General features: G+C 45.1%; 2 protein-coding genes across 4 annotated transcripts in view; one reads left to right on the forward strand and one right to left on the reverse strand.

The window, feature by feature from the left end:
* pcyt1ba (phosphate cytidylyltransferase 1B, choline a) overlaps nucleotides 1–2,251 on the reverse strand; it is a 96,728-nt gene extending 94,477 nt beyond the window's left edge. The window contains exon 1 of one of the 2 annotated variants that reach the window (XM_073045625.1): nucleotides 1,930–2,251. In XM_073045625.1, the coding sequence (XP_072901726.1) occupies nucleotides 1,930–1,953 (24 nt within the window). In that variant the 5' untranslated portion in view covers nucleotides 1,954–2,251. The other variant, XM_073045624.1, reaches the window with a different exon arrangement.
* A 110-nt stretch (nucleotides 2,252–2,361) lies between these two features.
* pola1 (polymerase (DNA directed), alpha 1) overlaps nucleotides 2,362–12,336 on the forward strand; it is a 295,953-nt gene continuing 285,978 nt past the window's right edge. For both annotated transcript variants that reach the window (XM_073045628.1, XM_073045629.1), the window contains exons 1-5: nucleotides 2,362–2,486; nucleotides 8,984–9,108; nucleotides 10,632–10,728; nucleotides 10,876–10,956; nucleotides 11,315–11,427. In XM_073045628.1, coding sequence (XP_072901729.1) covers nucleotides 2,444–2,486; nucleotides 8,984–9,108; nucleotides 10,632–10,728; nucleotides 10,876–10,956; nucleotides 11,315–11,427 — 459 coding nt within the window. In that variant the 5' untranslated portion in view covers nucleotides 2,362–2,443. The remainder of the gene's footprint in view (nucleotides 2,487–8,983; nucleotides 9,109–10,631; nucleotides 10,729–10,875; nucleotides 10,957–11,314; nucleotides 11,428–12,336) is intronic.

Genomic DNA, 12,336 nt, shown 5'->3' on the forward strand with positions numbered 1-12,336 from the left:
AATGTGCAAGACAACATACTGTGCATATACATAAAAGGAAAAAACCCCAATAATAAATAAATAATAAATAGATTACAAAAGAAAGCAAGTTTTAATTTTTTTCTGAACAGATGTTGAAAAATATTTTTAAGAGTGTGTGTTTAACTCAGAAAGATTTTTAAGTTATTAGAAAGACTCTGACTTTTTTGGGTATCTGAAGGTGAAACTCATTGACAGCTTTGACATCTGGTGAGGCATTCCTCACTCCCTGTTTTTGCTTTCAATTAGTTTCATATTTTAGAGTTACAAAACCTAACACTGAACAGCTGGTTATTTGTGCTGAGACCCTCTGGAGTCACACTTTGCCATACGAAGGTACTGGCTTCACTCTCTGGCTCACCATGACACGGCCCTGTTGGAACAAGTCTGGTGCATGGGGGCAACAAAGAATTTGCCTCATTTATGCCCCTTTGTAAAAATAAACTTGTTATTTTATAGTGGTCATTTTGAATTGTTCCCCTAAGCCATTCTGGTAAAGACAAAGATCGAACATTTCGATTAGTTGAAAAGTGATTGGAACTAACCTGCTTCATGAAAAGCATATCATTAGTTGAACTCAATCAAAACCAGGCTTCTGAACACATTTAGCAATTCAATCCCACGTGATAATGAGGAAATTCACTTGTGATGAGGCTGATTCTTTCTCTTGAGTTGTAACAGGAGGAAGAGCACAGATATAGAGGATAGTAAATAAATTGAATTTTTTCATCTTGTGGGCATTCAAGGCAAATGCACATCAACAAAAAAAAATGCAAGAAATATTAAGAAAATGAGACAAAGTGTCAATGAAAGAGAGTCCATTTGTTGTGGGAACAGTTCAGCGGTGGGGGGGGGGGGGGGGGAGTGAAATTGTCCCCAGTGGGATTTGTGAGGGGTAGTAAGTGTTCCTATACCTGGTGGTGTGGGTCCTGAGGCTCACGTACCTTCTTCCTGATGGCAGCATGGCTCTGATGATGAACACTGCTTGTAGATGTGCTCAGTGGTGGGGAGGGCTTTACCCGTGATGGGTAAATGATCTGTATCCACTACCTTTTTGGAGGCTTTTCCATTCAAGGGCATTTGCATTTCCATACCAGGCCATGATGCAACCAGTCAGTATACCCTCCACTCTACAGCTACAGAAGTCTGTAAAGGTTTTAGACATCATGCCAAATCTTTACATACTTCTAAGAGAGCACTGGTATGCTTTCTTCGTAATGGCACTTACATGCTGGGCCCAGGACAGATCCTCTGAAATAATAACACCAAGGAATTTAAAGTTGCTGACCCTCTCCATCTCTGATCCCCCGATGAGGACTGGATCACGGACCTCTGGTTTCATCTTCCTGTAGTCAGCTCCTTGGTCTTGCTGACATCGAGTGAAAGGCTGTTGTGGCGCCACTCAGCCAAGGTTTTCAATCTCCCTCCTATATGCTGCTTGGTCACCATTTGGCCTACGACAATGGTGTCCTCAGCAAACTTGAATATGGCATTGGAGCTGTGCTTAGCCTCACAGTCATAAGCATCGAGCAAGTAGAGAGGGGGCTAGGCACACAGCCTTGTGATGCACCTGTGCTGATGGAGATCATGGAGGAGATGTCATTACCAATCCAAACTGACTGAGGTCTGCAAGTGAGGAAATCTATGATTCAGTTGCATTGAGGCCTAGATCTTGGAACTTACTGATAGTTAGTAACAGAATTTTAATGACTTGTTCATATGTTTAATTGCTGAATTAAAAAAAAAAATCAACTTATTGTTCCCTTGTGACTTTTACGGTACATTCCTTGAGCTACGAGGTAAAGCTTGCAGCATACTGTGGCCGTTAAACACGAACTGAGCAAAAGCTTCCTCTGGAACTCGGGCTAATAGTGTACAACTGTTCAACTTCTTTAATGGCGTTTTACTTGCCTTCTTGGAAAACGAAGTGTTCATCTTCCTTCAAATAACATGCACACAAAAGGGAGAGTTCAACATTTCCTCTCAGCAAGACAACTCCACGAATCTTGCTCGAAATCTTGAGCACACAGAATACTGGAGGAACTACAGTATGTGTTCAAACGATTTACTTCATGTTGTCATGAACAACGTGTTCGTCGGCACTCTGTTTCAGCGGGAGCCAGCCATCGACAGAAGCGTAGAGAAGAGTCTAGCTGCTGGAACTCACATTAAGCTCGGTCACTGAAACTGCCGCGGTGCGTTTTCACGGCTGTAACCTAACCTGGGCAACAGTCGCTCAGCAGAGACGGGCGGAAATCTTCTGCTGACCTGATCAAAGATGGTGGCGCCCTGCCGCTCTCTGTTCCGATTGGTGCGCTGCTGCATGACGTACATCCGAGCGTGCAGTTCCATTCGCCTCAGTTCCGGCAGATTTGGCGCCACATTTTGGTGCGATTTTAGCAGCGGTTAAGGCAAAAAGCATCGAATGGGTCCGGAGAGGGAGGCTGCAGCCGAGCCAAATGGGCAGGGTAATGACAGCAATGGTTTGGATCAAGGGGAAGGGCAAACTCTCGGGTGGCGGTGGGTTAAAAGGAGATCTGGGGATTCATTGTGAAAGGAGAAAGGTGTGTGTCTGTCAGTTGCCTCGGAGTAAGTGGTGGATGGGAGTGAGGGGTCACCCCAGGGTGAGCGGTGTGTGTGGCGAGTGAGGGGGGTCACCCCAAGGTGAGGGGTGAGTGGAGAGTGAGGGGTCATCCCAGGGTGAGTGGTGTGTGTGAGACGAGTGAGGGGTTCACCCCAAGGTGAGGGGTGTGTGTGGAGAATGAGGGGTCACCCCAGGGTGAGGGGTGTGTGTGGCGAGTGAGGGGGGTCACCCCAAGGTGAGGGGTGAGTGGCGAGTGAGGGGTTACCCCAGGGTGAGGGGTGTGTGTGAGATGAGGGGTTCACCCCAAGGTGAGGGGTGTGTGTGGAGAGTGAGGGGTCACCCCAGGGTGAGGGGTGTGTGTGAGACGAGTGAGGGGTTCACCCCAAGGTGAGGGGTGTGTGTGGAGAGTGAGGGGTCACCCCAGGGTAAGGTGTGTGTCTGTGTGTGTATATATACACAGTGAAAGGGGGGTGTCACCCCTGGGTGAGGGTTGGTGATGAGTGAGGGGTCACCCCTGGGTGAAGAATGGGTGGTGAGTGGAGGGGGGGCAGTCACCAGAGTGAAGTGTGTGTGGTGAGGGGGATTAACCATGGGTAATGTGGTTGGAAAGACCCCTGTGGATGGGGGTGGAGAGAGGAGGGAGACCTTTCCTATCCATATATCTGTACAAATATCTTATAAGCATTGTAATTGTACCTGCCTCTGCCACTTCCTCTGTCAACTCCTTCCATATGCTTCTGTGTCAAACACATTCTACTCAGGTCCACTTCAGGTCTTTCCCCTCTTAAATCACACCTGTGCTCTTTAGTTTTAGACTCCTGTTCTTTTGGAAAAAGACAATTACAATCCATCTGATCCATGGCCCTCATGATTATATAAACCTCTACTGGTTCCCCTCTCAGCTTCCTTTGTTCCAGGGAAAACAGTCCCAGCCAATCCAGTCTCCTTATAACTCAAGCCACCCAGACCCCACAGCATTCTTGCAAATCTTTGCCGTGCCGTTTAGGTTAATGACAATCTTTCTGTAGTGTGGCAACCAACACTGCAGTGTTCCTGGTCTGCTCTCTGCAGCAGTTTGTCCACGATGTCCCTACTCTTGTACTCAGTGTCCTGAATAATGTCTAAGTAAGAACATTATGTTCTGCCCCCATTGATTGATAGCTCTATTTCTCATGTACAATGACCAACACAGTCTGAGGATTGGGCTGGGGACGGCCCCCGAGTGTTGCCACACTTCCAGTGCTGACATAACTTGCCCACAACTCATTACCCTGACTCTGTGGAATGTGGGAGGAAACTGGAGGACCCAGAGGAAACCCACTTGGTCACGGGAAAATGTGCAGAGAATGGCAGGAATTGAGTCCCGAAAACTGTAAAGTTTTGTTCTAACCACTACACTGCCATGTATACTTATGCATGGGCTTATACTTCAGATGCATACTTATACCCATAGGTCTCTCTGTTCGGCAGCAATCCTTGGGGTTCTCTCATCCACTGTGTATATCCTTGCTCTAGTCTAATTTCCCAAAATGTATCTGTCTGTACTTGTCAGAGTTGACATCGATCTGCTATTCCTTGGTTCACTTCCCCACGTGTCTGAAAATCATCAAAGTATTTCAGCGGTTTTGTCACAAATAAGAGAAAATCTGCAGATGCTGCAAATCCAAGCAACTCACACAAAATGCTGGAGGAACTCAGCAGGCCAGGCAGCACCGGTGGAAAGGAGTAAACAGTCATCATTTCGGGCTGAGACCCTTCATCAGGATCGGGACTCAGCTATTTTGTGATGTTGAAATGAATGACTGGAGAGTTCAATTCTTAGGGGAATGTTTCTTGCATTGAATACAGGCTTGTATCTCTTGTCAGGAATGTATCCACACAGTGGTCAGCCACCCTTAAAGCTAGATGTACCTTCTATCTATCTCTAGTGAATGTTTAAACAATGTGGGCTGTGCCTCATTAAAATTCTGTCTTACTAAGATTCCCTGACAATTTTACCGCTTTATAAATTTGCATTCGTATTGAAGGATCTTACAGTACACCGCATCAGTAACTAGTTACATCAGCAAGTGCATTGATGACGTCACTGTGTCCAAGACCATCACTACACGCTCTAACCAGAAGCCATGGATGACTGCGGAGGTGCGTGCGCTACTGAGGACCCATAACTCTGCCTTCAGAGCAGGTGACAAGGCAGCCCTAACAACAGTGAGAGCCAAACTGCCCCAGGCCATCAGAGAGGCTAAGCGTACACATGCCCAGCGAATCCACAGGCACTTCCAGGACAGCGGTGACACGTGGCGCATGTGTAAGGGCATTCAGGACATCACCAACTACAGGACAACATCACCTGCCTGTGCTGGTCATGCCTCCCTCTCAGATGTGCTGAACAACTTCTACGCCCGGTTTGAGGTGGAAAATGACGTGGTGGCGAGGAAGACCTCTCCTCCTCCCAGTGACCGGCTGCTGTGTCTTACCGTAGCTGATGTGAGGAAAACTCTGCAGGGTCAACCCACGGAAGGCTGCTGGACCAGACGATATTCCTGGCAAAGTGCTCAGAGGGTGTGCAGACCAGCTGGCAGATGTTCTCGCTGACATCTTCAATATCTCCCTGAGTAGCGCCGTCGTTGCAACGTGCTTCAAGGCCGCCACCATCATCCCTGTGCCGAAGAAGTCTTCAGTGTCCTGTCTCAACGACTACCGTCCAATTGCACTCACATCCATCATCATGAATTGTTTCGAGAGGCTTGTCAGGAGGCACATCAAGGCCCTGCTGCCCCCCTCACTGGACCCCCTGCAGTTTGCATACCGTCCCAACTGCTCAACAGACGACACCATTGCCGCCACCCTCCACCTGACGCTCGTCCATCTGGACAAAAAAGACATGTATGTTTGAATGCTGTTCATAGACTTCAGTTCAGCATTAAACACAATCGTTCCTCAGCCCCTGATTGGAAAGCTGTAACTGCTGGGCTTGAACACCTCCCTCTGCAACTGGGAGACCTCAGTCAGTCTGGATCGGAGGCAGCATCTCCCAACACCATCACATTGAGCATGGGGGCCCCACAGGGCTCTGTGCTCAGTCCACTGCTGTTCATTCTGCTGACCCACAACTGTGCTGTAACACACAGGTTGAACCACATCAAGTTCGCCGATGACATGACCGTGGTGGGTCTCATCAGCAAGAGCGATGAGTCAGCGTGCAGAGAGGAGGTGCAGCAGCAAACGGACTGGTGCAGAGCCAACAACCTGTCTCTGAATGTGAACAAAACAAAGAGTGGTTGTTGACATGGAGTGACCACTCTCTGCTGAATATTGATAGCTCAGTTGAGATCGTTAAGAGCACCAAATTTCTTGGTGTTCACCTGGTGGAGAATCTCAACTGGTCCCTCAACACCAGCTCCATAGCAAAGAGAGCCCAGCAGTGTCTCTACTTTCTGCGAAGGCTGAGGAAAGTCCATCTCCCACCTCCCCCCCCCCCCCCATCCTCATCACATTCTACCGAGGATGTATGAAGAGCATCCTGAGCAACTGCATCACTGCCTGGTTCGGGAATTGCACAGTCTTGGATTGCAGGACCCTGCAGCGGATAGTGAGGTCAGCTGAGAAGATCATCAGGGTCTCACTTCCTGCCATTACAAATATTTACACCACACGCTGCACCCGAAAAGCTAACAGCATTGTGAAGGACCCCACGCACCCCTCATACAAACTCTTCCCCCTCCTGCCATCTGGGAAAAGGCACCAAAGTATTTGGGGTCTCGCGACCAGACTATGTAACAGTTTCTTCCCCCAAGCCATCAGACTCCTCAATACCCAGAGTCTAGACTGAGATCTACATCATTTATTATTATATTGAAATTTGTCTTCTACTGTGCCTATGTCTTGTTTATTATTAATTAATTATTGTACTGCCCTGCACTGTTTTGTGCACTTTATGTAGTCCTGTGTAGGTCTGTAGTCTAATGTAGTTTTGTGTTGTTTCGTGTAGCACCATGGTCCTGGAGGAACATTGTTTCGTTTTTACTGTGTACTGTACCAGCAGTTTATGGTCAAAATGACATTAGAAAGCGACTTGACTTGAGATGTGCACACCTCTTTCCCTCTCCATGATCCCTGTAGCAGTTGTGTGGTTGCAAATTTACATGAAATAATATAGTTTACATTAACTAAAAATGAACAAAATCAGGCAGACACCTTGTGCAGATAACGGACTGATGGACTATCTTCGTAAAATGCTTTCAACGATTGCATCCTCCAAATCTACATTACCATTGTAACATTCAAGATGATTGTCAATGCCTTCAAATTCTTCGTAGTTCCTAATTTGTTGAAGTAGTGAAACTGTTTCATTTCTGGCATCTCCAAGACTGAATGCTTGAAACTACAGTGAGCAAAACAGATCCGAGTTGACTTACCGCTTATTTCTCGCCAGCTATCAGTGATAAAATTCACACACAAAATGCTGGTGGAACGCAGCAGGCCAGGCAGCATCTATAGGAAGAAGTACAGTCAACGTTTCGAGCCGAGACCCTTTGTCAGGACTAACTAAAAGAAGAGATAGTAAGAGATTTGAAAGTGGGAGGGGGAGATCCGAAATGATAGAAGACAGGAGGGGGAGGGGGAGGGATGAAGCGCATGCTGAGCTCATTAACTTCATTAACTTTGCCTCCAACTTTCACCCTGCCCTCAAATTTACCTGGTCCATTTCTGACACCTCCCTCCCCTTTCTTGATCTTTCTGTCTCTACCTCTGGAGACAGCTTACCTACTGATATCTACTATAAGCCTACTGACTCTCACAGCTACCTGGACTGTTTCTCTTTCCACCTTGTCTCTTGCAAAAATGCTATCCCCTTCTCGCAATTCCTCCGTCTCCGCCGCATCTGCTCTCAGGATGAGGTTTTGCATTCCAGGACGAAGGAGATGTCTTCCTTTTTTTAAAGAAAGGGGCTTCCCCAACTTGGGATAAGGTTCCCCTAGTCCTCACCTACCATCCCACCAGCCTCCGGGTCCAGCATATAATTCTCCATAACTTCCGCCACCTCCAACGGGATCCCACTACCAAGCACATCTTTCCCTCCCCCCCCCTCCTGCTTTCCTCAGGGATTGCTCCCTACACGACTCCCTTGTCCATTCATCCCCCCATCCCTTCCCATCAATCTCCCTCCCAGCACTTATCCTTGTAAGTGGAACAAGTGCTACACCTGCCCTTACACTTCCTCCCTCACCATCATTCAGGGCCCCAGACAGTCCTTCCAGGTGAGGCGACACTTCACCTGTGAGTCAGCTGGTGTGGTATACTGCGTCCGGTGCTCCCAGTGCGGCCTTCTATATATTGGTGAGACCCGACGCAGACTGCGAGACCGTTTCACTGAACACCTACGCTCGGTCCACCAGAAAAAGCAAGATCTCCCAGTGGCCACACATTTTAATTCCACATCCCATTCCCATTCTGATATGTCAATCCATGGCCTCCTCTACTGTCAAGATGAAGCCACACTCAGGTTGGAGGAACAACACCTTATATTCCGTCTGGGTAGCCTCCAACCTGATGGCATGAACATTGATTTCTCTGACTTCTGTTAATGCCCCTCCTCCCCTTCTCACCCCATCCCTTATTTATTTATTTACCCCCCCTTTCTCTCTCTCTGTCCCTCTCACAATCACTCCTTGTCTGCTCTCCATCTCCCTCTTGTGCTCCCCTTCCCCTTTCTTTTTCCCTGGGTCTCCCATCCCATTATCCTCTCCTTTCTCTAACTCTGTATCCCTTTTGCCAAACAACTTTCCAGCTCTTAGCTTCATCCCTCCCCCTCCTGTCTTCTCCTATCATTTTGGATTTCCCCCTCCCCCTCCACTTTCAAATCCCTTACTGTCTCTTCTTTCAGTTAGTCCTAACGAAGGGTCTTGGCCCGAAACGGCGACTGTTCTTCTTCCTATAGATGCTGCCTAGCCTGCTGCGTTCCACCAGCATTTTGTGTGTGTTGCTTGAATTTCCAGCAACTGCAGATTTCCTCGTGTTTGAGTGATAAAAATCACTGCTTTTTGAATACAAACACACACAACTGACGCTATTTAAGAACTGTTCTCTCTAAGCAGAGTGTAGTGTCTAATGGCCACACAAGTGTGTGCAACTGACTACTGAGAAACAGTTTGGCATAATCTCCTGCCCCAATTAAGTGGCATAGTTTCCCAAATAAATGAAGGGAATCCCAGCCATTTTCTCGATGAGTTTTCGTTCTTTTATAGTTGGCTGCCCCGATTAACCAGTGCACGCAATTACCGGAAAGCGCTGTATTGGGAAAGGTTACCTACCACATTATCCAAATGTCCAGATGAGATCTGTGTTTGTGTATTAAATGGGAGGCGTTACATTTTTCAGGCGATGCAAACTCGTGTGGCTTGGCAATAACACGTGCAAAACGTGATCGCAGAGAAAAACGAGGGCGTCTGGCGGCACTGGAAAGCTTGAAGAAGGCAAAGGCAGGCGAGAAAATAAAATATGAGGTAAGATAGTCAGCTTCAGGGTTTTGGTAAAAGATGAGAGGTTGTGACAGGTACAAATGCAAATTGTGATCTTTAAGTTTCATTGCTTTACAAAATGCTCTGGCTCAGGATTCACTGATAGAGTACCAACGATTATTATATTGGCAATTGAGGTCCCCGTGGAAAGCAAGCAAATACGATTGAAATCCACTTCCCAAAAGAGCAAAACTGGAGGTTAAGCAGAGCTGACGACGCATGGAAGCACTGGGTCGAGGGAGGTCTTCAGCTAGACAATGAGATATTATCCTTTTGGAATGGAAAGATTAAAGATTGGAAAATCTGCAGTATCAAAACAAAGGAGAGGGAGAGAGGATCTGGACTTGTGGGGGGAGTGGAGGACAATTACTTGGTTCACAATTCTCTGCAATGTAAGAAATAAGATAGGCAAGTTCAAAGCATTGATTAATTTTTAAAGGGAATGATGAAGTGGCTATGACATGGACCTAACTACAGCAAGTACATTGTCATTTGCTAATGATTTCAGGTAATTGAATGTTTTAGAAAAGATGGAGAAACTTGGAACAAAAAGTGAATAGCAAATTGTTAAAGTCACAGTGGAAGCTGGGTGTCACAGCACATGGGCAAAGGGAGCATTTTAGATTGGGTTAAGGATCAGCAAAGAATACAAGTTTCTGATGGGAGTTGTTGACAGGTTCCCTGCTAGTGATGATGTAATGGGGAAATACTAAAATACACATTCAAAAAGCATAAGGCAAAAATAAACCAGTTACACTAGGATATTCAAATAGCATGGGTAACATTGCCATTAAATGTATTTTTGGAAGATTTTTTTAAATACATAAGGTCTTAAGTGATGTATTGATGAGAAATGAATGTAACTGGGGTTTCTCTCCTTTCACTGTTGTTTATGTGTATCTTGAACTTAATGCAGGGTCTGTAAACCTGTGGTTAAGATGTGTTACGGCACTGTTCAGTAGTGCTAGTGGTGAGGTTATGTGCTCAGTTGCTGAAATGAAATGTGCACTCATTATCCCTCTGAGACAAAAGTGCTCCTGAAAACCTGTAGTCCAATTTTGTTGTGTCTGAAAATTGTATAGAATTTATTTTACTGTTATTAGTAACTCTCAGGCCCTTAATGATAGGAATTAATCATTAATCAGAAATAAATAAACGTTTTGTTTTCCAAAGCATTTATTATCTTTGTTAGGTAAGTGCTGTTAACCTTGCGCGCACACACACACACTTTCTACCTTGTAATTGGCTATTGCCGAAGTTGAACAATCCACGTGAAGACCTTTTAAAAATAAAATCTGTGGGTTATAATTTTCCTTGTGTGTGACCACTGTTTTGACAGATGTTGCTTGATTTTTAATTTAACCCTTTCCCCAAACACTGCCTGGATTGCTTTTCTAGCAAAATTGTTAGCTCTTGGTGCATCTTAATGGATCTTGTACAGATGATGTTCAAATTTGGTAAAATCCATCTTTTGCATTGTGCCATATGTCAAATTGCTGCTTTTTCAGGTTGAAGATATTTCAAATGTTTATGAAGAGCTTGATGAAGACGAGTACTCTAAGCTTGTATGTGAAAGGCAGGAGGATGACTGGATAGTTGATGATGGTGCGTGAACCTTAAATTCCTTCTTAATGTGTGTTTATGAGCCCTGCTAAGGAAAATTCTCCAAGTCATTGGAATCATTTCAGTAATTAACTGTAACTTAATGTTCTGTTGTTAGCAAATTGTTAATGTTGTACCTGTATTTGCCAGATGGGATTGGTTATGTCGAAGATGGTCGAGAAATTTTTGATGATGACTTGTCAGAAGATGTCTTTGATAATAAAACCAAAGGTAAGGATTCAGCAGTTACATCAGAAAATGGGCAAAAAGTACAGGAGAGGAGATAAAGTGAAGAAAAATAATTTATGATGCAGGTCAATGACCTTCATCAGAAGTGGTGAAGGTTTAAATTTTTAATAGGCTTCAGGAAAGTGAGACAGGAAACCGCTGAAATGTTATTTCACTTGCTACCTGACCTGCAGTTTCCAGGGTTTCAAATTTCTAGTATCCATTGATTTTTTTTGTTTGTTTTTCTATATTGAAGGTGCTAAAATTGTTAGGTGTAACTTTTTTTAAGCAATTTTATTTTTAATGGTTTGTCTATCAAATTTAAAATGTCATCTGTTATTAATGTGATCTGTCCCTGTAGGCAAAGGAACGCCTAGTGCAAATAAAGAGAAGAAAGGTGTGAAGAGCTTGGTCTCAAAACCCAACAACATTAAGTCCATGTTTTTGGCCAGCACAACGAAGAAGAAAGCTGAGGTGTGGCACAATCTCTTCACTTCTATTTTACCATGTCATTTCTAAAGGTGGGCACCAGCATTTATTGCCCATTCCTGATGGGCTTCGAGAAGTGGTGGGGTGCTGCAGACTTAAAATGTTCCTTCCCTTGTGATGAAACTACTGCCGCACCACGTTTCTGAGTCCGGATTTAGACAAAGTGCAAGGGAATCTGCAGGTGCTTCTATTCTTCCTGGCGGGAGTCTTGTTTGAAGACACGGGCATGAAGTGTCATGTCAGAGTAGATCAGACAAGGATGTACAGAACACTCTGTAGATAAGAACATAAGAAATAGGTGCAGAAGTAGGAGATCTTTCTCATCGAGCTCTCTCTGCCATTCAATAGATCGTGTTTGATCAAGCTGTGGACTTAACTCCTTTTCCCTATAACCCTTAATTCTCCTACTGTGGTGCACTTTACATTGAAGTGCATGTTCTATGTTTTTCTAATAACTGATAAATTTGATTAAGCTTTTTTTTTAAGAGACCAGATAAAATTTTACTTTCAACATTGGTCAGGATCCATTACCTACGTTACTGTAGATGAGGAATTGATGAGGCAAGATTTAAGGAAACGGGATGGCAGCTAAGATCACTACAGGCCTCCATTAATCGGACTAGATTCTTAGGCCAGGTGTTGCCAACCAGAAATCAAAACGAAACCTTCCCAAAGGATTGCTCTTCCAGCCCTTAATAATACCATACTGCATTTCTAGAATCATAGAACATGACAGCACCAAAACAGACCCCTCAGCCCATCTAATCTGCTCCAAACCATTAATCTGATTCGTCCCATCGACCTGCACTGGGACCATAGTCCTCCATACCATATTCATTCATGTACCTATCCAGATTTCTCTTAAACGTTGAAATCAACCCCGCATTCACCACT

This window comes from Hemitrygon akajei, chromosome 5 (genome assembly GCF_048418815.1).
Source record: "Hemitrygon akajei chromosome 5, sHemAka1.3, whole genome shotgun sequence".
In the NCBI taxonomy this organism is placed as follows: domain Eukaryota; kingdom Metazoa; phylum Chordata; class Chondrichthyes; order Myliobatiformes; family Dasyatidae; genus Hemitrygon; species Hemitrygon akajei.